Consider the following 21,830-nt stretch of genomic DNA (forward strand, 5'->3'; position numbering starts at 1 on the left):
TGTTGGCTGGACGTCGATGGTCATGCACAGGCACATTGCAGGAAACCATCCGGCCAAAAAAGCCGATCACGCCATATAGCCATTGCGAATCTTCTGCCCCGCCGCAGCCAAGAAATAGTCCAAGCTGCTCCGTGCTTACTGCATACTCGAAAGGTTATTCCAGCCCAGGGGCCCGAAGCCCTCGATTCCGGTCGATGGCGCATTTTCCCCGTTCTCCCACTCGAAGAAGTTCTGGAGATCGTTCAAGTCGAACATTGGCTGATCCAGGTTCTCCATACCTGAATAATATGGGCTAACAGTTTGATCCGATTGCGAGGCCGAAGCATTCTGCATAGCAAGTAGGCTTGGCTGTGCGCCGATTTGCAGCGGCTCTGGGGCGGGCGCCGTTGTGTACGGGTAACCAGGGGCTGGGACGTATGTATTGAAGGTGGAGGACGAGCTCGATACAACGCTAGAACCTGGTGCTTCGCCGGCCATTTCCTGAGAGGTGCCGTAAAGTGGCAACGGGTTGAATTGGCTTTCGGAAATCGTCTCGACCGTGCCGGATGGACTTGGGCCACTACGAAGAGGTGTTAGAGCGTGATGAATGGTGTGAGCTAGTGAACACTTGCGTGACTTCTGACGCCCCCGTCGTGCTCAAGTTCGAAGAGTCTTGAGGGGCTATGTAGGCGGTTGGCTGCCCAACTGCTACGCTTGCGCGGACTGTATCAAGCCATCGTTGGGTGGTGAGATACTGGTTTGCAGTCAGCACGTTGCATTGTCACAACCCTCAGCACACCGTTTCATACCAACTGGTCTGCGAGCGGGTACAGCTGCGACATATCGTGAAGTGCCTTATTGTTGTGGTCCACGAGTTCGATAGTGCGGCTAATCACAGTGGCCGCATCCGGCTTTGAGCGATCAAGGATTCTCGCAATATAGTATAACATGATGCGACTGCTATTGTAAACGAACGAGGGAAGGATCGAATCCGCTAGTTGTTTCAGTCCGTGCTGTAGGATGGTAGTGATAAGCACAGAGATCCGTTGCGCGTTTTCGAAGCATGCAGTCTGTAGACTGGCCATGAATGGTAGTTGATCTGGTGGGAACACGTAAGGCTCTTGCACCTTGAACAAGTCGGGAAGCGATATGCGGTGTAAGTCGCATAGCACGTGGTGATACATGCAGTGTACGAGAAACAGCGCGCCAAGCTGTGACGATGCGCGGCGAATGTAGATATTGTCTGATGAGAAGTCCAACCAGGAAGGTAGACTCTGCTTCCAAGCGTGGAGGTCATCGACCAGATTAGCGAATTCAGACCCAGGTATCCACGGCGGTTGCACTTCATTCGGATGTTTGATGTAACTCGACGATATCAGCACCGAAATGAACGTTGTGGGAGATCAGCTTGCTTACCGTAGAACCCGTTGCCAGATGTGTACGATACGCACAAAGTATGCGGAGATACCCATGTTCTCAATAGGCCTCTCAGGAAGGTCTTCCTTGGGGATAAAATCCAGTACTTCGCCCGGCTGGAGGCATTCGGTAACGCAGGGGATCTGCAGAAGGAATTGCCGCTCGTTGCACGGTAGCTGAAGCTTGATGTCCTTCTCGCTCAAGATGGTGAGCTGGTCGACACCACTACCAGCCCATACATCGACCACATAGCAAGCCCACATCAGACGCCTCCGTGCTTCTCTCGCTGAAATCTCGTTGGAGCCATGCGGCTCTTCTTTGCAGAGTATGTCTCTAGAATATTCCAGATTGAGCTGCAGTGCATGCGCCATGCGAATGATCAACCCTGTAAGTAAGAATGACCCAGCGTAGTTGCCCGTTCGAGCTTCGTGGTCATGTAGCAGAACAAGCACCTGCAGCTTTGTGACTGAGATGGTGCTGTAGTCGGCGAAGAACATCTCTTCAGCGGTCTTTGCCCACTGACTGCCAGCGTTCTGGATCAGCTCTCGGGGAAGAGGTGAGTAAGACTCACTGTAGTCGAGAGCGTAGAAGCGAGCACCCAGAGCGCACATGATGTGGAGAAGGGCCTGGTCCGAGGTATCGGTGAGCAGGCCCTCCTCGAGCATTCGCATGAACGACGGCTTATGCACGAAGGCGAAGACGCGAAGTGGATAGACGTTGGTAAAGTATGCCTCCAGCAAGCTGTGGAGTTTCGGCTTCTGGGGTAACTCCGGGGCGAAGAGCCTACCGTCAATCAGAATGTCTCCGGGGTGTGCACAAGAGCTTCTGGACATACCAAGCCAGGGACGGCGGGAGATCGGCGTTCTGCAGGCTGGTAGATATTGAAGCGAGTGCATTCTGGGGAACTGGTGGTGACGGAGTCGATGTCATTGTCTCCTGTGCAGATCCATGTGTAGCGGAGGGAGCGACGGAGTGGACCCACGCGGGCTCGGCCGCCTCAGCATCATAAACACAGGTGGTCGCCCTCTGCCTGCATCTTGAGCAGGATGGCCTCTCGCCCGAACACCTGATCTTACTCTGGCGACAGGGGACGCAGACGCGAAAGGTGCGTTTCCGCTTGATGCCGGTCAAGGCGCGAGCATGGTCGGCTTGCTCTTTGACGGAGGATCCTGCCCCCTCTGCGGTTGGCTGCACACAGTTCAACTGCAACCTCTCGCAGTTCAGGCACCCGCCCGGGCGCTCATCGCACTTGACCTGTCCGCCGAAGTTAGCCTTCTTCATGACTAGAGATAGCGCTATGCCGCGTCTCAGATGGTACACCTCGTCGGGCCGTGGTTCGACGCCGGTATGCAACGACCCGAACCGACGTAGGGCGCCTGCTAAAGCTTGGAGCACGGATCGGTGCAGCCTAGACTAAACTCTAACTCACCTTTCGAGCTCGACATGTCACACACGCTGTCACGCTGTCAGCACACTGGTAGACCGGCTCGTCGGGCAAGCGCAATCAGATCACCCACCGTTCACAGGCCGTCTCCGCGACCTGGCGTGCGACTGCACACTTTTCTCCGACGGCGCGCGAGGGGCCGAAGCCTCCATTCGGAGAGTTAGGACGTGTGAGAGTGGGATCGGTAGCGGTGGGATGAGAGGGAAACGGTGGGACGATCGGCTGGTCGCCGTTCTGGCGCTGCTCGGCGAAACTAATGCCGGCCTAGTCTCGTTTAGACGACGCACAACACTTTGCATTCCTGTCCACACAGAACTCTCACAGGGTCGAAATGTGATGCCTCATCGTACCTGGCAAGATGCTGCGGGCCCGCAGAAGTCCGAGAGACACGGTGCAGATCCATCTACGAAGGGGATCCAGGTTTGGGCTTTGAGTGAAAGATTGCAACTTGGAAGGCCATGGATCAGAGCATTCAGTTGCAATCCAATAATCCACACTGAAACATACGTGTCCACCTCAAAATCCAGGGACAGGCACGAGGGCGTTGTTGACCAGTGAGTTTATATCACGTGGTTACATACCCTATCGGGCTAGTGCGGATCAAAATGCCCTTGGACCCTGTGGCTTGCAGTACGCTAGAGCTTCCATCCGATTACCGCGCACCTGAACACCTGTTGCGGCGTGCTTCACGCCCTTTTGCCTAACCGCCAGCTTCATAAACTGTCGACATCAATCAGCATCAACGCATTCACTTCAGCGCCTTCTGGATGAGCTCTTTCTCAGGATTGCCCAGTACCTTCACAGTAAAGGCTCCGTGGAAGCACAAGCTCGTCTGATACGACTAGCACTAGCGTCGCGCTGATTTCGGCCGATAGCCGAAGACATCCTGTATCAGCCCCCTCGACCACCTAGAATTCATTGCGGAAAGACTTCATCTGTTTCTCTCCCTGGTGCGGACCGCTTTCCCCATCCTGATCTGCTGCGGAAACTTCAGTCTCTCGGCATCTTGACAGGGACCGCGAAGCGCTCCTCTCCACAGAACCCGAGACTCCCGAAATACTTGATGAGTCTCTCAGATTTGTACAGCGGCTTTGTCTCAACTGGAGCGCCCCATGGGCAAGAAGTTCCATCAAGGGTGCGAACCAGCCTTACGAGGCCTCCTTCTAGAAATGCTGCCGCCGCTCGGTCTGTAGTTTATCGACCGGTACCCTCCGTTCCCCCATGATACCTTACCGCTGATGTCAGAACCCAGTACGAGCCAGGCCACTTACTCTCCTCTGAGACGTACTTCACAACTAGCTTTCCTTTCCATTTGGCCTTTCCAATCTCCGCCTCTAGCCAGTCTATAGCTGGCTTGAAGATGTCTTCTAGCCCCACGCCGCGCGGGAACTCCCATCCTACACATCTCAACTCCAAAGCCGCCAAAAACCTCAGCTTCAACATCCGCGCCAGCGGCTCTATGTGTTCGAGCCCTGCCCGTATCGAATGATTTCCGAATTGCCACGCATGTACCTCGACGCTGATATAGCGAAGCCCCTCGCAGTGCGCGAAGAGCGGGCGAAGACGAGCTTCACTACTGTAGGGCGCTGGCTGCTCCAACAGCCTGGTGTATCCCTCGACATGCAAAACCCGGATACGACGATAGGCTCTTTGCTCGGGTATACGATCCAGAAATTCGCACAACATACGCAAGCACTCATCGTTCCGCACGACGATCGCTCGGGAGGCAAAGAAGACCGGCGCGCTCTCGCGAAACACCTGCTGGTCCACATAACACCAGGGCGGCAGCAAGGCCGGGAACATGTATCGTGCGAGGTTCGCGTCATTCCCGCAGCGTAACATGGTCGTGGGAGGGAGATGGGCGAACTTGGCGGCATATACAAGCTCCCGAACTTCCAGAGGCAGGGACATCAAGCGGAGCCAGAAAGCTTTGGCCGCCTCTCGGTTTGGGAACGGGTCTGCGGCACAGGGCGAGCAGTGGTTTTCGACACAGTTCCGCCGGTGAAAGAGCGCTTTGAGGCGAGCCCATCGTTCCAAGAGCGTCGTGCGGGCTGCGGCGGGAGACGCGGTACGGGGATATTGCGATCGTGACAAGGGCAGCTTGCTCATGATCCGTCAGAATTGCTTGCCTTGTAGAGAAAGTCTGCTATCGGAAACTCGAAAAAGACGACGATAAACGAACAGGAGCAAGTATGGATTCCTCACGCCACGAATTCACCTCGACTCACCGGGCTCTGCGAATTTGGCAACCATTCCGGACATGTCACTGAGGCGTACGCCAAATTCCAACACGCTCTACTATCCAGGAAAAGCTGTGAAAGTCGTCGGGTGCTTCTGCCGGCCTAAAATTTGTTTCTGGTAATGCAATTCGTTCTGGCCTTCAAGAGTAAATCAAGACTTCACGCCCAACATTCTAAAATGACCACCAGTGACGAACGCTGGCAATAATAGCAGTGAAACATTTATACAGGTACAACAAAGGAGACGACTACACTGACTTCCTCCTACAAACCGAACACTCCACACTCACACCTGCACGCGACCACCTTTTGCCAAATTCACGCTACAAAAAATCGCCTCTATCGAAGAGGCAATTTGCGGATTGAAGCTTTTCGATTACGGTCGCATCCTGAATTCACGACAAGATGCGCGTCCTCCACCGTCGTACTATCTATCTATGGATCACAGTTCCCGCTTGGATGACAACAGGTCTAGCACAGTTTCCATGAGAAGGAGCGCGTGAAGCCGATCACTCAATCGGGACTCGGACGAACGCAGAAAAGTCGGACGATGCCTATGAGAACACTAAGCACAGCGGTTCATTGACTTTCTCGACCGAAATACCGTTGACCGCCTTCTGCTCCGCTATCTGTGGGAGCTCTTTCGCGATGCACCCTCGGCGTGTTGTTCGCCGTACCAAATCGCAGGACTCTGAAGCTTAGATTCGCCGATGGAGAACATTGAGAACCCAGCCATGGCTGCAAAGAAGAATAAGTATTCGAGCACCTTCTTGCCCGGCTAGAGACCGAGATTGCGGGATGATGTTCGAGAACACGATTGAATGTTGAATCTATCGAGTGAAGGCATCCAAGCCTTAATCCTACCAAGGGCTCTAGTTAGGGCTCCGAATAGGACGTAGTCATCAGTCACTAAAGGCGGTCACAGATGAAAAGGCAATCTCTTCATTCACAGCATTGAACACACACGGGGAAGTTCCTAAGCCAAAACAATATTTCGGCTGAGCATTGTTCACTTCAACACCAAGCGCTTCCCCCACAACTATAAAAGCCCTTCTGACTTCGCAAAAGCTCGCACGCGGCAATGAACAACCAGAGCAGCTCAGAAGAACGATAACATGCGCATCTTCTACCGCCGCACTACTCGCAAGGTCGTCCGCGGACCACGTATGGCACATCCGGTACGCGGGAAAAATTACGACGAGTGGGAAGACATCGAAGAGTGGGCGGCCGGAGAGAGCGATAATGAAGACGCTGGTAGGGAATACCATACAGCGCCGTCGAGCCCCGCTGCCGATGGGGCAATCGAGGTGGCCATCGGCAACGGAAATGTCACAGCCAGTAGAGGAACAACCGACCCGGTCACTGCGGCGCCTGCCAGCGCCACTGACAGGAACAATGAAGGCGCGGGGAGCAATTGCAGTCATGAGGAACGGCCATCTAGTAGCTTCTGCTGTGCGGATTCTGCTAGGACATTCTTCTATCGCTTTATGACGCTGCCAAGGGAAATCCGCGACATAGTCTATGCGGCGAAGTTCGCGGACCTCCCAAAGTCAATCGTCTTGCGTAAAAAGACTGGTAGCTTCTTTACGGGGGAAGCGTTGTTCCCTCCAATTCTTCCGGCCTTCTGCTTCGCGAATCGTCAAATTCTCGAGGAATCTGTGCCCGCCCTTCTGCGAGGGAGGGCTATCACTATGAACGGCGGTCGAGCAGTTAACGAAGCAACGCTAATTGACTTTCTCGACCGCATACCTGACAGGAAAGCTTACAAAAGTATCTCCGAGATGCGCATAGAGGACAGCATTAGATTGAAAGCAAATCAGGGCATTGGCAAAGCCATCGGCCTTTGTACCAGCTTGCGCCGCCTATGGGTGGAAATACAAGCGATATGTTTTGTGGACCATTTCGATAGAAAGCTGAAGCAATTCAAGGATGAGAAGGACCTGCTTGAAATATACGATTTCACGGCGTTGTTCGATCTCCCGAAGCTCGAGGTTGTCACGCTTGCCCTAGGTGGAGGCGATTACTACGCAGAACTCCTTGGCTGCTCAAATCGGGAAGTTTTTGAACCTCTTGTGAAATGGTTCGACGCCTACATTCAAAGAAAGTCGTCGAAGATTCGGCTCAGCCTGAAATGCATCCCGTGGCGAGATGACTCTTATTATTCTCCTGAGTTATTTGGATGGGGTCCGGACTCGTAGGGGTAACCAAGGAGACCTGCATGCCACTGCAGAGCTCGTCCTAGTATGCTAAATCCCAAGCAAGATCTTAGACATACGAGCAGATTTTGAGTACGAGTCAGCATCCCGATCACCAAGCGAGTAAGTGTAGTTTTACAATCAAGACCAACCAACATGCTTTCAACCCATCGTACCCTAAAGTTTCACTACTCTTCTGCCCATACCCAAATCACGCAATCCCAGAACACATACCTACCCACTATTCTTCAAACCTCCCATGCATCTGCGCATTTCCTACCCAAGTCACCATGCCCTCCCCACCACTATCAAAGCCCTTTCCCGGACCACAGCAGCCCTTACATCGCCCCACCCCGCCTTAGTACCTTACAACCTTGCCCTCAGCAGCATAGGCCCCTCTGTCCCGCCAATCTTCGAAGCCCATCCCTCCTTCCCTGCCCTCCCCACTTCCGACACCATCCCTAGTATCTCTACCACGAGCCTCGTGCACCGCACAATGCGCCCCTTCCTTCTTACCCGCCTTCCCACCATCCACTTCCCAACAACACTCACACACTCGCTCCCCCTCCGCAAACAAACCCTGGCCTCTTCCGCAACGCGGTGCAAAATTGGAGCTCAAAAGCACCACGCGCATCACAGGCCTTTGCACATGGTGGGCGAAACGGCTAGGTTTATAAGTGTGAGGGTGAGGTGGAGTAAGCTTGTTTTTGCAAGGTGTGGTTAGCCGGAGGTTAGGATGGGGGATGTGAGTAGATGGTATTTTTTACAATGGGGGTTGATGAGTGGGCTTGAAGGGAGAGTGCGGTAATTAGGGGTGGGTGCATGAAGTCGAACGGTTTTGAGGGCGGTTTGCTATAAAGATCACAATATGCAAGCGCGAACGAAGCCACGCTCTGAGAAGCGGGGCGATGCGTCGTGATCTCTAGAGTGATATGCAGGTGACCTAAGGTGAATTGTTCTAACCCTACTCTAATGAATGATATACCACTTTTGAGCGCTTACACACTTCAATCTTTATCCCAACGCTTGCATCACTGCGGCGCACACCCCTCCTCCCTCCCCTCAGCAAGATCCCCCATACCCCCCAGCTCCTCCATCTGCACCTCCCTCCCCGCCGCCTCCGCAATCACACTCCCATTCCCCTCCTCCAACCAGCGCTGCAGCACCTTTGCTTCCCCTTGCAACAGATCCATCGACGGCGAGATATCCCGCTCGACATCCAGCTTGCCCGCCGCGGCCGAAAATGCCACACCAACGACGAACGGCAGGTTCTGCCCGTCGACTTTGTACTGCTGACTCCATGTAGGACCTTGCATCTTGTCGATTTCAGCTTTGATGAGGAGCAGCACGGCCCAGCAGTTGTCGTGCATGGTGAAGTAGTCGAAGGTTACGTCGGGGATTTCGGAGGCGATGGCGGCGGCGAGGCGGTGGAGGAGCGGGGTGAAGTGCTTTTTGTCTTTGGAAGAAGAAGGAGGAAGGTCTGTGGTGGACGGCGAGGAGGAGTGGTGGCTTCGTCCCTCGGCGCCTTGGGATATCCACTCTTCCACGGTGTCCGGGGTGAGAAGGCGGTGATCGCCGTCCGTCGCAATGCGCGGCAGGATCAGCCTGGACGTGATACCCTTGAACTTCATTTCGCGCAGATTACCCTTGTTCGTCTTGACTCCCTTACCGCGTCTGTTCGCCGCAAAGCTCGTTGCCGAAAACCCCATAGCTAGACAGTAATTCTTCCAGTATCCCTCGAACGTCGTCGGCGGCTCGCCAAAGAAGTACGTAGAATCGCCTTGCATTTTCCACAGCGTTTCGAGATCCTCCCACCGCTGCTCACCAAGCAGGCCTTCCTGCCGGAGCGCGTGGTATAGCTGCGTTGTGTACATGACGCCGCCCGGGACAGCGGCATATTCTATGGCGTGGCTGTGGAAGAGGTTGCGCACGCAATGGATCCAGAGCCCGCAGTGCTGCGGGTGGCGGCTGAAGAACTTGTATGCTTTGTACGAGTTACCGGTCATTTGCGCGATCATGGCAAAGGGGTCCATCATTATACACTGGGAGATATTGTCCAGGACCTCTTTTAGCTTCGGACATGCGCGAGGGTACTCGGCCGCGTACGGTTTCATTCTGGCTATTACGCGCCGCATGTCGTCCCAGCCGCGGCCGATCTATGATTTGTTTAGCATACCTTCTTTTGCGGGGCCGGAGCAGGCTTACCTTCACGGTGTTCAGGGTGTCTAGATAGATTTGTGCTGCGAATGAGAACCAAATAGGTATCTCTGGCGTCTTTCCCGCTGCAGCCAGTTTCTCGGAGAAGGAACTCCGAACCCAGATGGCTCTTTCCAATGCAACTTCAAAGAAATGCGGAACTTTGAGTGCGGCATCTTCGAGGCCGGCGATGTGCTCGGCTAGAGGCACGAAGTCCCTGATGGCGAGCATATACTTGGGCTTAGACGGCTGGTCCGTGGATGGGATCGAGGGAGTCGATGCTAGAGGAGGATTCGCTTTCTTCGCTTCTTTGCGTGCCTTACCTTTCTTTCTTGCTGATGGTTTGTTGGGCGTTGCGGACGCGGATGCCGATGTTTGAGAGCCCAGGGGCTTCGAATAACCGTGAGCTTTGGCTGTTGTTGCTAGCCATGACGCAACCACATCGGTGTCGTGCTTGTATTGCTGGTAGATGCTTCGCAGCGATTCTGATATCATGGTGTGGGGATAGCGTGGTCACCTGACAGTGTTGCTACTTTGGAGTAAGAATTGTCGATCGCTAGGACAGGGCTCGTTATATTAGGAATACTTGGGGGTAATAAAGCAATTATAGAGGACGTGTATGAATCTCTAAAAGACCATGAATTGGATGAGAAAGGAAGAGCTGGCCTTGTGTGACGAGAACGCGTGTTGTCGATCTTGCGGGGTACGTGCGCCCCTGTTTGACGTTTCTCGGGACGGTAATTTACGCGAATTCACGTGTCGTTAAGAGGACCAATTGATCGAGCGATTTATATGCTTTTTCCATCTCTTTTGCAGTTCTTGCTTCATGATTGGCATGGCCACGAGTCATTCGATCGTTCTAGCTTCGTTACGAGTACCTACTCAAGAATCATAAAATACTCAGTGTGCTTCTTTCCCACTTCACCATCACTGCGGAAATGGCCTTGGAAAAGCCTTCCACGATCTATTCGGCATATTCCCGTATATTCCCATGCCATTAAGCGCAGGCCCTACTCAGATTGATCCTCTTCCCAGCAGCTCTGTTCCCGCAACCCCTTGCCATCCTCCTCCGCGTCCCCCCTCTCGCTCCCACCACCCTGATATCCCTCCGGCAGTCTTGCCCTCTTCTTCCACTCCCCGGTGTACTCCCAATACCACAACGCCCCATCCACATCCTCAACCACCGCCTCTAGCGCAAAGTTAAAACTCCCCTGCACCAGCCCCCACACATGTCTAATCTCGCCATCGCCAAACTCCCCCACCTTCTCCCACATCCCCTGCTCTCCCTCCACGGGCGGATTCTCCAAAATATCCTCATTAACACGCTGCCAATGCTCCGCATACCCGTCCTTTGCGACTAGAAGCTGAAACCCGCCAATCGAGTCCTCGTACCGCGTCTCCCAGAAGTCCTGGATCATGACCGGCGGCGTGTCGGGGATGGCTTCGCCGAAGATCTCGCCTGCGTGCCAGGACGTGAGATGTGTTTCGTGGGCGGCGCGCCAGAAGAGCTGCAGTTGGTTGGTCTTGAGGAGGGCGACGACGTAGAGATTTCCGCCGGAGGGTTTGGCCGTTAGGTTAAGGTTGATGTTGGATTGGATGAGCGAGGGGCCGGATTGCAGGATGTTGTCGGGGGCGACGAAGCGCGTGGCGTTGAATTTGCCGATGTCGACGTTGCGCGTGTACTGTGTTGTTTGTGGGTCTATGCGATCTAATGGACAGATAGGAAAGGAATGCTGCGTACCTCTGTAAGAGCGGATTCGTCGTTATGGATTGTCTTGACGACCACTGTGAAGTTGGAGTCGTCGTTTTGGATAAACCCTGGGTACCCCGCGATATCTCCGTGGCTTTGTTCCGCGAAGTCATCCGCTCCCCCAGGAGCAGTCTGGAACCACTCTTCGTCCACTGCGCTGTAATACCAATGCGAGAATGTGAGCTTATCCTTCACCCAGTACAGAAGCTCCCGCTGGCGCCCGAAGCTGGTCTCGAGAAAAACTGGCTGTCCGGTTACCGCGCCATCACTGGCGTTGTAGTAGTTCGGTGATTCCTCTGAGTCTCTATCGAAGCCGAAGGCTTGAATCTCATCGCTTATTGCATACCACTTTTTGCGACGCCCTTCGCCGTTTCGCTGTAGCCAGAGAAGGTTCCCGTCAGCGGTTGATCGGAAGGCTTCAAGATCCCGGTGCGTTTTCCCTTCCGCGCTCTGAACGATGTTGCCGTTTCTGTGGCGGCGGCGGGGCCATTGGTCAGGATCGATGTTCGTAACGCCGTATTTGGTGTTGTTCTGAAAGTCGTCGATTCTGATCTCGCCGTACCTGGAAAGATGGATTCAGCAAAGGCTTCCTTGAGAGTTAGAGGAAGGACTGAGCTTACTTACCCGATCTCAATGTATCCTCCGTCTCCCCAGCTCGAACCCCACGAGTTCTTGACAATCCAGCATTCCTTGTCATCATCATAACCAACGATCAAGAGCGCATGCGCGCCGTAAAGCTGAGTGTATGAGGGATCATGGCGATACACGCCCATGGTGCTGGAGTTCCACTCAAAGAAATCCTTGTACACGTCAATAGCACAAGTGATAGGTCCAATGTTATGAAGCCACCACTTCTGGTCATCGATAGTTTCCAGTGCCGTATAGTTGCCGAGCAGCAAAGCTCTTCCAGAGCGGTCGCCGCAGCCGAGATACGGCCGATCAAAAGCGTAGTAAATGTTGCACATGGTATCGCTGAGGCCCTGGCCATCTTGTTGAATAAGCTGAAAAGCAGGGTCAAAGTCCCATCCCGCCTGGCAATTTCGTTGCGAAGCCTCGAGGAGATCAGCTTCGCTGCGCTTGTCCCATGAGCCGTGTTGGATGCGCGTCATAGCTTCGATCAGTGCTGTTATTGAGAAGGCCCAGCAGCTGCCGCACGCGCCTTGGTTCTATTGCCGTCAGACCGGTCAAGGGACATTGGTCTAGACTCTCACCTGGACTGAAGTAATCCAATTCACTTCCCACTTGTTGCGCCAGTCCACAGACTTTGGAAGCTTATCCTCATCATCCTCGCCATCGCTTACCCAGACCCATTGTAATTTTGATCCCGGACGGTCAACTGGAGGCTTCTTGTATGATAGGAAGATCCCGCTGCGATCGATCGGGTCCGCAATGGGATCATTAGTTGGGATCGGCGGATCGTCTTGCAATCCAAGCCCGTGACTGCGAGACGGATAAACAGTTTCGGATGGAAGAATGGAAACGAAAGAGTGCGGGTGCTCCGTATGTTGGCGGTCCTGTCTAGTCAGTCACGATGGCTGTGAAGAGGATTTAAGCCTCGTACATACCACAAGAGCACAGTCTGCGACGCCGATTAGAGCAACAAGCAAGGCGTGCGGCCGCATCTTCAGATGAACTTCGATGATGAACGTAGGGTACGCCGCTGACGCATCTTTGTGAGCCAGCTTTAATTTGAACATATCCTGCGTGCTCCAGATCAATTTGCAACATTGTTATGGAATGTGCACGCGGAATGCTGATACCTGCCCAGATCCAATTAAGCTAGCCAATTAAGGAGGGGACGCAAGGCCACCACGTGTATTCTCAGAAATTGTACTATTTTGGCGGTACGGGAATGTTGAGGAACGTCGATGCAATGGGTGATGGAGATGTCAGTGCGACGAATCTTTGGGTACTAAGGTAACCGATAAGCGCTCGGACATCGGCGAATGGTCTTGCCCCAGGAGCTGAGGTCATAACATTCAATGGTGGATCATGCAACAAGCTCTGAAGAGCTTCCAACATATGTACATCGAACGAGCCTGAAGGCCTTCAGCATTCATGCGACATAAACATGCGTCCTCTTCCTTTGACAGCCCTTCAATTCGCGTCCGCCCCAACCCCGGCCTTCCTCCTCCCCCTCCTTTTCTTCTTCCCCTCCCCCTGAGCCTCCCCGAAATTCTCACCATCTCTCCCGCTCCCGCTCCCCTCACCCTTTCCCATGTCGCCAACGATCCCGCTCACCGCCTTCCCGAATCCAACAGTAATCCCCCGCTCACCAAACACACTCAGCTTACCACTCCTGCCGCTCTTCTGACTGTCGAAGCTCTGTCTGCGTGGGCTTTTCGGCGGCGTATGGGGCGTCGGCGTTGGCGGTTCGGAGTGACCGGTTCCGGCGACTTCGTCTGAAGACCACCAGCCTTCGGGCCTGCTGGTAGAGCTACGGGCGGTGATCTGTGAGGCGTCTACGGAGGCGGCTGGAGAATCCATAGTGTGCACCGGTACCTTTGGCGCGGGCGGCGGAAAGGTGCTCGTGGAGTGAGTCGGAGAGTGATGGCGCTCCACAGCGGCGGCGTAACTTGAGGCGGGGTGAGGTATCTTCGACATTATGGCCGCCATGGACTGTGGCTGCGGAGAGTCGTGCGGCTGATCGGTAAAGGAGATCCGCCTCGTGTTCTGTGAGTGCTTCTTTGCTCGTAGGACTGCCGGGCTGTAAAGGTGCCAATATACATTAGTAAATGTTATGTCAGAAGGACGGGATAACACTCCAGCACGTTTAGGCTATGGATAAACTACTGAGAGCCTTCAAAAGCGGCTTTCAAAGACCAGAGCTAAGGTATGCTATTATGTGTGGTATGATATACATACCTTGACGAGCTCTCTTCGGCCGCATCATCACCTTCAGGCCCAGGAAGTGCACCAGACTCGGGAAGCAGGCCGTGATAACGGCCGGGCGATCGGAATCGCTTGTGCTTTAGGGATTGAACAGATGTGTGCTCGACCCCTGCGTATTGATCCAGCGCCTCGAAAACATGCGGGAAGACGAGCTGGTCGACGGAGGAAGCCCAGAGAAAGTCCAGATGTTCGTAATGCGGGATCTCCTTAGCGATTGTATGGCGAGGAAGCTCCTTTAGCATGACGTCGATATCAACGAGACTGTCCGAGCCTCCGTATACCAACACAATGGGTGTTTTGATGTTCTTGGTCGGAAACTTGGCGACTTTGTAGTACTTTGATCGATTTGATAGGATGGGATTAGGCGCTTCATCATCGTACATCTGGAAGGTCCCGTTGCGAATGATTTGGAACCAATGAACGACGCTCTTAGTGGAAGTGTAGGAGTAAAGATGCGCATAAGACGCCAGCTTCTGGTGGGGAGCGATATTGTTCCCCGTCCATCCGAAGAGGAATCTGAGCGAAGCGTCGATCAAGCGAACGAATATAGGAGGGTATAGAATGGACTGCCACATTGTTGCAGAAGCAAGGATGGCACGTCGACCAAATGCCAGAAAGAGTGCGTCTGGCGAGGCTTTGACGAAGGAGTTGACGATTCCTGAATTAAGCCCTTTCGGAGACATGGCCGGAGCCAGGGCAATAAAGACGTCGACTTTGTCGTTCAGGTTGGGGTGGATCGATAGGGTTGCAAATGCTTGAGCTGTGCCTTGAGAGAAGCCAACGTACGATAACGATGGCTGATGCGTAGTGTTGAGGATGTAGGAGATGGAGTCTGGGATATCATGGAAGGCGAACTCGTCCATGCTAAAGCTCCAGAACTGGGTCGAGGCGGGGTTGCACCGCACGCACTTCTTTGAGTACTTGTTTCCGCGGTTGTTTCCGAGCCAGACATCGTAGCCCCTCTCCACAAGCTCGAAGGGCAAGCATCTCTCCCTCTCTGTCAAGCAGACCCACACCTCGCTATTCATCAGCAGCCCATGGTGCAAATACACCACCTTCTTCTTCATTCCTCCTTTATGGTTGGGCCCAGGATTGACCCTGACGTCCTCCTCGCCCCTCCGCCAGCCCAGCCTATGCAGGCCAAGCAGGTATCCATCTCCCGTCTGCACCACATGCTCTTCCGTATAGTATCCGTATAGCTCGCACAGCTCCCCAAAATCCGACGCATTGGCGATAGAGCTCCACACGCCCTTCTTCTTTTGTCTCGAGCGGCGGGAGGAGGGCGAGGAGAGGTGGTTGAAGAGCCGGCGTGTTATGCGGTAGCAGAGTTTGATGATGGGCGTTGGGAGGGCGAGGGTGATGACCGAGATAAAGCTTTCGAGGACGATTAGGATGATTGAGAGGCCGAGGGCGAAGTACTCGCGCAGATGGAGGCGCGAGAGGAAGGGTATATGGAGAGCCATCCCGGCAGCTTCTCCAGCTTTGGTCGCAGAATTCCTCGTGAGGACGTGGGATAGCTGAGCTGCTGGAAAAGCAGGGTGAAGTCCTTCGAGGGATTTTCGCGACGGTCGTGTGCGTTGATAGCAACACTTGCGAACTTGTGTGTTGGCCAGAAAAGGGGGAGCGCAAGTGGTCAAGCGAGAAGCAAAAGGGGTATGTAATTGAACCTTTCTTCCATCACAAGATATATGAGTCCATGTGAAAGCGATTAACAGCTGCACGCATGGATAGTGTGTTGTCGGAGGCATGACGTTGGGCACTAGATCCTTGCCCCTGGCATGTGAAGATCACACCTCCAGCGCTCCCTCCGGCAATTGCCGAACTTTTGCCGGGGAACTTTCTGCGGGAGCACGATGCAGCTCTGAGCTTCACATCACAATTCATATTGTCAATGAACCGATAGCAAACACCGTTTCTCGATTGAGAAACTAGTCGAGATGCCCCAGTCGTGCAAGGATATACGTAAGCTCCTCGATCTTCCTCGTCCAGCAGCTGCTCGAAGATGCCGTCGCACCACCTCCGCGGCATCCTCAGAGCAGCTATCATGGAACCACAACTAACATACTATACCCACAGGCGCCGCGCTGGCCTTCTGCCTCCAGAATTCAGACTGCATAATGGTACACCTCCCCGCTCATCCTCTTTAGCCTCCACACCTTCTCATCCACACCACAGGTCGAGCGCCACTCTCCCGGCGACTGCCTCCGTCCCCCGCTTAAATACACGCTGCCCACGCAATGCCAGCAACTTCAAAAGGGCTACGCCGAGTGCAAAAAAGGGCAGATCGACATGCGCAAGCGGTTCCGCGGCAACCGACCGATTTCCGTAGCAGGACAGCTAGAAACAGGCTCGTTTGGGAAGGGCAGGGCGATGGAGGATGAGAAAGCGGGCACGATTGAGGAGAAGGGCTATATGCTTTATGCAGGCCGGCCGTATAAGGATGTTAGGGAGACGAAGGGGGATGAGAGGGAGGAGAGTGAGGAGGAGAAGAAGTAGAGATTGAGGATTCGATTGCCAAGGGTCTTCAAGCGCCGATACATCGAGGAAAGGAAAGAGCAAGAGCTGGGTTCGCTGGCTTTTTGACCGCCGTTGGCCATTATCGACAGCGGATCGAGCCGTGGGTGTGTCAGGTTGAGGCGTAAGAGGAAGAAGAGGACGCAGCGGAGGACCTGGAAGCATTTCATCGGCGTTCGGTGCCCGCATGGACAGGCGTACGACATCTCCTCTCTGTATCAGTACTGAACTGTACAAAACCAAGTAAAGAAACGTGTAACATACCGCAGATTCATCAATATCCCGATCTCGATGCAACATGCACCTACGCTTCTGCCTCGCAACTCTCTCAGCTCGACGTCCACCGCTGGTGCAGCGTCCACTCCTCCGCTCGTTCTCGGGGGCGCCGACGATGACTTGAGGACTGACTTATTCCCTCAATCCAGCCAACAAGCGCCCTAGCGTCACGGTTGACTCCCCTCGTCCCCACATTTCCTTCGACTCATCGCTGCCGGCGCTGAGCTATATTGCGTTTTCACCGGTTGGAAAGGGAGAGTTCGGCACTCACAGCACGAGCAGAGTTTGCGAGCTATCTGCGCGCGTCGACTCAGCGGAAGTGGCCCGCAAGCGCTCTCCACTTCTAGCATTCCCATGACGCGAAAAGCACATGCGTAAGAACGACCTACGTGGCGACTCTCACCAATCGAAACGACACTCCTCATCTTCCCCCGGTCATTCGCCACTCTCGGAACCACTTACAGCCGCAGCATGCACACTACCTCTTTGGGACGGTTGCCTGCTCTCCTCCCCGGCCCTCTTAGTTCCCCACCGGTCACCTCCGAAAGCAGAGGACGAAAGCGGCGCGAACTTCCTCTCCTGTCCGGGGGACCACGAAATCCTTCATGCCCAAGCGCTAGGTTCATCAGTAGTGGTGCCCAAGCGGCTCTTTCTGTACCACCCCAGGCCGCAGCGAGCGTGAATCACGTGCCTTTAGCAGTGCCCAGGTGCAGGAGGACGAGCTAAAGTAGCTCAAGGTGCACTGCACCATCCGAGGCAGTATCAGGCAGCTTTTCATCTACTTGATACGCTGCCTTGAGCCTCAGGACTTTCTCAGGTTCACAACTGCTTTTCGGTTCCGCTCCAGCTACTTACTATCCTGCGGTCACGCCCTTGCCCTGAGGCTTCCCTTCTTTCTCAAACAGTGGCCTAGCCTCGCGCCCCTTTTGTGGCGGGTCGAAGACCGGCCCAGCCCAGGCACACATGCCCATCTCGCAGTGCGGCTGCTGCATCTCGCGTCATGCCCACCAGCTCGCTGCACGCCACAACAGGGCTGACAGGGCTGCAGACGCACTATGTATGCCCCCAGCGCACGCACGCAACAGGGAGGCGATTCCCAGGCTGAAACTAAACGAAACCGCACATGTGCTCTCACGCGGTTGTGCTGTGCCCTGTTTGTGAGAACGTGACGTGCGGGTCTTCTGGGTAGCTGAAACGCTGGGCGCACCCTCGCTGCTCAAGGCGAGAGGCCGGCCATACCAAACACGAGGGGCACAAAACGGAGCGCGAGGGGCGGTGCGAGATGGTCTGGTCCGCTGAGGAAGCGCAGTGCAGTGGAGTGAGCTAAGAGGGCGTGAAGCCGAGGTGGTGCGCGGCGCAACGCCCTGCGAGATACATAGAGAGATAGATGGATAGTCGGACCGATATAACCTTCCTTTCTTTCAAGGCGATGGAAACCAGGGTTTTGCGGTGAGATGAGATGAGATGAGAAGCGCACCCTCGCTTCGCCTTATCGATATTATTATGTACCCTCGGCTCCGACGCCTGCTGCCGCACCGCACGTAACCGCGCCGCCGTGAAAATCATTTAGCACTGCGATCCACGGGGCTCAGAACATGCCTCATCGGGCAGTTAGCCGCAACTGATAAGATGCGACCCAAGATGCTGCGCGTACGCCAGCCCAGCGCCTAGCATTCCAAATAAGAACAATGAACCACACTTCCGATCCTCCAGGAGCAATAAACCGACCGTCAGCCAGGCGGAAGGATGAAGCTTGCCCAGCACGCCCTGTCTGGTCGGTCAAGAAGATGCTCCTGCGCCGCACGCATCGCCACATAGCCTAAGCCAACGTCCTCGTCACCTGCGCGCACATTCACCCCGTTCTCGCTTCTTAGTCTACCTTCTGGCACACGGGTAGCATCGGGTAGCAAGGCAGAAAGCGCAGGGGGAGGGGAGGACTTCGTAATAGTTATGTTGGAATGAGATGAGACGAGACGAGACGGCGGCGAGGCATCGCAAGGCAGCGAGTTTTGCTAGCTGTGCGAAGCGGCCGGTCGAGCTGAGTGTAACGCGCGAGTTAGCACAAGCACGCGAGCATGCGGACGGGCGGCGTGTATTCTATTCGTGCTCCTCGTCGTCGCTGCTTCGCTCAGTGTGTGTCTTCGTCGCGCGTAACTACCTCCGTTCACCGCGCAAAACTCAACAAACCGGCGCGAAACTCCCAACCCCCAACGATCAACGGCCGCCGCGTAGATCGCGGAGAAAAACCATTCCTCGCGGACCGGCAAGTCTAGGCGGAGAATTTGCGCTGGTAAGACGCCACAAGCGCGCCCGCCGCGGGTGCTGATGGTGGTGGCTTGCGCTGATCCGGCAGTCCCCTGATGGCGCTGAGACAGGGCTTGCCGAAGCTTCCTTTTTGCCTTCGCGAAGAGGCCTGTGAGGCTGCTGGTTGGGGCTGTAGCGTGCGTCGCCTGATTTATGGGGAGGACTTGGGCGGCGGTGCGAACAGTGGAGCGCACGAGTAAGTCGGCATGTCATGCGTGCGCATGATGAGGTTGAAGCTGTTGAGGCGTAAGGCGAGGCGTGTGGCTGCGAATAAGCTTAAACCCAAGTTTGTGGTGGGATGGCCGGCGCATTGATCGCGCTGTGCCAGAGGAGAGTGCTGCAGAGTGACCGAAGCTTGAACGTCAACTTGAACTTGAGGATGGGTATTGGTGCTTTGATACATGTACGAGACGAAAATGAAAGACACGGGTATGTGCATCTCCCCTTGGCCCGCGAGGAAGGAGACACACCGGGATATCTACATGCAATGACGCTTGAACGCTGGGCGAAGCCGCCACGCTATGCAGTGCTTGACGAGAGATTCCCCTGGCTCTGGCCAGCATAGTGTGGTGTGTGAACAGGGTATCAGTTGAAAAGGATAAGAGATTGAAAGGACGACCCGACAAACTCCAGACGAGAAAGGAAACAACAAGAAACCTGACAACTTAGCCACCATGAGCTAGACGAAGATGTTAGCCTATTGCAAGAACAAAGAAAGGCGTAGACCCACATCGATTTCAAGAACTCCAAGCCAACTGTGTCCACCACCAAAACCCTACTTCCTTATGATCTCCGTCACTGTGCAATAGCGGCAACGCTTGTGGTTACAATCCGGGCAGTGGCTCTGGTATCTGTAGCTGTTGTCTGTATCGCCGCAGTAACAGCAGTACCAGCGGAGTTCCCGCTCGCCGTGCCCATTCGGACGGGTGTTGGTTCCGTGGGTGTTGACGTTGTGGGAGGAAGGCTGATCGAGGGCGGCAGCATAGGCGTGCGTAAGGAGGGCGGGGTGGTCGGATGTGCCAGATGGCATGTAAGAAAGAGTCTTCATACCCTCTTGGGAGAGTATCGACAACGGCATGCGAGGAGTTGCAGGAAGTTCTGGGCTCGGGACGCGAAAGTCGAACTTCGAGACGAGCAGGGAATCGGGGGCGACGTCGCTGCATTCGGAGTGCGTGTCTCCGAACTCTGAAGAGGAATCGAGGCACTCATGCCTCTCAGTCGGGCAGGCCGAGCACCTTTTGTGCTGGCAGGAGGTTTCGTTGCACGCCGAATGAATTTCGACGTTGTAGCCGCCGGATTTGCACTGGCAGCACCACCAGTACTCCGGCATGTTGATAATGTCTTGTGGGTAAATTGGATTGTGAGGTAGCGATGTGGAAGAAGTAGTAGTGGTTCGTCTGGAGTCTTGAGTCCTTGAGGGGGCTCGATGAGTGACGAAGTAAGCAACACGACATAGGGGGTGGGCTTCCCATTCATATACTCCAAATGGAGGACGCAGGACTATGCCCAAGCCATAACGGCGAGGCGCAAAGGCCCGTAACGGCCCACCGCCACCGGCTAGTATGGTTGCCCTGTAGCCCTCTCTCTGAGGCCGCACTCAAGCGACACGCTGGCGTGAAATGATGATGCTCAGCTTAGGGCGCCATCTGCGCAAAACGCCTCTCCCGCGCGTCCCTCAGACGCCCCGTGACGGAGCGTTTGAGCTGAGAAAGGAGCGGTCTCGCGAGGGATTCGCAGGCCGGGCCGGTGTGTCGTGAACGGGGTAGGAGGTGCACCGGAGCTCCATGCTAGAGCTCGCGACGGCGCCGGAGGGACGATCTCGTGGTGAAGGTGGCCGTGCCGGTTTATAAACGGCGCGTGACGGATACATAAGGACCGAAAGTGGTCGTCGTTTTGGTAGTGTGAGTGCCTGAGGTTGTTGTGGTTCCTCATGGCCTCACATCGGGTCCTGACCGAGAGCTCCAGGCATCCTGGCTCGCCAGCGACGCCACCCAGCAGCCTGAACTAAACAGCCTCTATGGACGTTGATTCGCCGGTGGAAGGGCAGCCAATTTTGATTGCCTTGCGAGCCTCAGCGAGGATTACGCAGTTTCCCTTTGTGTGACATACAAGCAGATTCTTGCCTTTCTGGCAATGCCGCTTTGCCTCGCATGCCGGTACTTCACACAACATGCCGCGTACCTGCGTTTTGACTGAGATCCTCGAAGCTGAGACTCTGGGGTCGAGATAACCGCGCATACAGGCCGAAATGGCCCCCAAAGTCGTGCGGCTAATAGCCTTTGCAACCCACCTTCAAAACCCACGGCAGGATTGAAAAGGTATCTTGATAGTGGCGCGGAAGCAATGAATCAACGGGGGTTTGATGGAGTAAGAATACCAAATATGTGATATAGTCGTACTAAAACAGTTCCTCCGTGAAGAGGCAGCCCGCATCAAGCGGGCTCTTTGGAAAATCTTCTAATAGCTATCGCGCTCATGCAATGCCGTCGCTGGAATGCTACGAGAGAGACCACCAAAACCCGTTATCACGGGATAAAATAGACATCAAGTCTCTGGAGTAAACGAAAGGGAAGTCCAAAACCAAATATCCACCGTGGAAAGGAAAACGGTCCAGTAACGGTTAG

The 21,830-nt window shown here is 54.7% G+C and overlaps 8 protein-coding genes across 8 annotated transcripts; 3 read left to right on the forward strand and 5 right to left on the reverse strand.

Moving 5' to 3' along the window:
- Window positions 1-135: 135 nt before the first annotated feature.
- On the reverse strand, window positions 136-2,840 carry BU26DRAFT_530226 (uncharacterized protein; the record flags this gene model as incomplete). Its single annotated transcript, XM_033830947.1, has 6 exons — window positions 136-559; window positions 624-733; window positions 789-1,344; window positions 1,396-2,178; window positions 2,231-2,678; window positions 2,825-2,840. 6 exons carry the CDS (start codon window positions 2,838-2,840, stop codon window positions 136-138), a joined length of 2,337 nt encoding a protein of 778 aa, XP_033686381.1.
- A 604-nt stretch (window positions 2,841-3,444) lies between these two features.
- Window positions 3,445-4,930, forward strand: BU26DRAFT_503901 (uncharacterized protein; the record flags this gene model as incomplete). Its single annotated transcript, XM_033826726.1, has 4 exons — window positions 3,445-3,469; window positions 3,715-4,043; window positions 4,211-4,654; window positions 4,739-4,930. 4 exons carry the CDS (start codon window positions 3,445-3,447, stop codon window positions 4,928-4,930), a joined length of 990 nt encoding a protein of 329 aa, XP_033686382.1.
- Window positions 4,931-6,194: 1,264 nt separating this feature from the next.
- On the forward strand, window positions 6,195-7,277 carry BU26DRAFT_592568 (uncharacterized protein; the record flags this gene model as incomplete). The annotated part of the gene is made up of 1 exon (XM_033834841.1): window positions 6,195-7,277. One exon carries the CDS (start codon window positions 6,195-6,197, stop codon window positions 7,275-7,277), a length of 1,083 nt encoding a protein of 360 aa, XP_033686383.1.
- A 1,028-nt stretch (window positions 7,278-8,305) lies between these two features.
- BU26DRAFT_603810 (uncharacterized protein) lies at window positions 8,306-10,146 on the reverse strand (the record flags this gene model as incomplete). Its single annotated transcript, XM_033835464.1, has 2 exons — window positions 9,480-10,146; window positions 8,306-9,430 (listed from the first exon to the last, which is right to left on the reverse strand). The coding sequence occupies exons 1-2, from the start codon at window positions 9,963-9,965 to the stop codon at window positions 8,306-8,308; spliced, it is 1,611 nt and encodes a 536-aa protein (XP_033686384.1). The 5' UTR covers window positions 9,966-10,146.
- A 3,171-nt stretch (window positions 10,147-13,317) lies between these two features.
- Window positions 13,318-15,575, reverse strand: BU26DRAFT_424006 (alpha/beta-hydrolase; the record flags this gene model as incomplete). Its single annotated transcript, XM_033823541.1, has 2 exons — window positions 13,318-13,927; window positions 14,086-15,575. The coding sequence occupies 2 exons, from the start codon at window positions 15,573-15,575 to the stop codon at window positions 13,318-13,320; spliced, it is 2,100 nt and encodes a 699-aa protein (XP_033686385.1).
- A 428-nt stretch (window positions 15,576-16,003) lies between these two features.
- Window positions 16,004-16,608, forward strand: BU26DRAFT_603812 (uncharacterized protein; the record flags this gene model as incomplete). Its single annotated transcript, XM_033835465.1, has 3 exons — window positions 16,004-16,074; window positions 16,189-16,232; window positions 16,288-16,608. Exons 1-3 carry the CDS (start codon window positions 16,050-16,052, stop codon window positions 16,606-16,608), a joined length of 390 nt encoding a protein of 129 aa, XP_033686386.1. The 5' UTR covers window positions 16,004-16,049.
- Window positions 16,609-19,787: 3,179 nt separating this feature from the next.
- On the reverse strand, window positions 19,788-20,873 carry BU26DRAFT_281967 (uncharacterized protein). The gene is made up of 2 exons (XM_033821519.1): window positions 19,937-20,873; window positions 19,788-19,885 (listed from the first exon to the last, which is right to left on the reverse strand). The coding sequence occupies exon 1, from the start codon at window positions 20,534-20,536 to the stop codon at window positions 19,982-19,984; it is 555 nt and encodes a 184-aa protein (XP_033686387.1). The 5' UTR covers window positions 20,537-20,873; the 3' UTR covers window positions 19,788-19,885; window positions 19,937-19,981.
- On the reverse strand, window positions 20,687-21,206 carry BU26DRAFT_281996 (uncharacterized protein). The gene has a single exon (XM_033821520.1). It carries the CDS (start codon window positions 21,136-21,138, stop codon window positions 20,836-20,838), a length of 303 nt encoding a protein of 100 aa, XP_033686388.1. The 5' UTR covers window positions 21,139-21,206; the 3' UTR covers window positions 20,687-20,835.
- Window positions 21,207-21,830: the final 624 nt, after the last annotated feature.

Source organism: Trematosphaeria pertusa (genome assembly GCF_010094035.1).
Source record: "Trematosphaeria pertusa strain CBS 122368 unplaced genomic scaffold BU26scaffold_5, whole genome shotgun sequence".
Classification (NCBI taxonomy): domain Eukaryota; kingdom Fungi; phylum Ascomycota; class Dothideomycetes; order Pleosporales; family Trematosphaeriaceae; genus Trematosphaeria; species Trematosphaeria pertusa.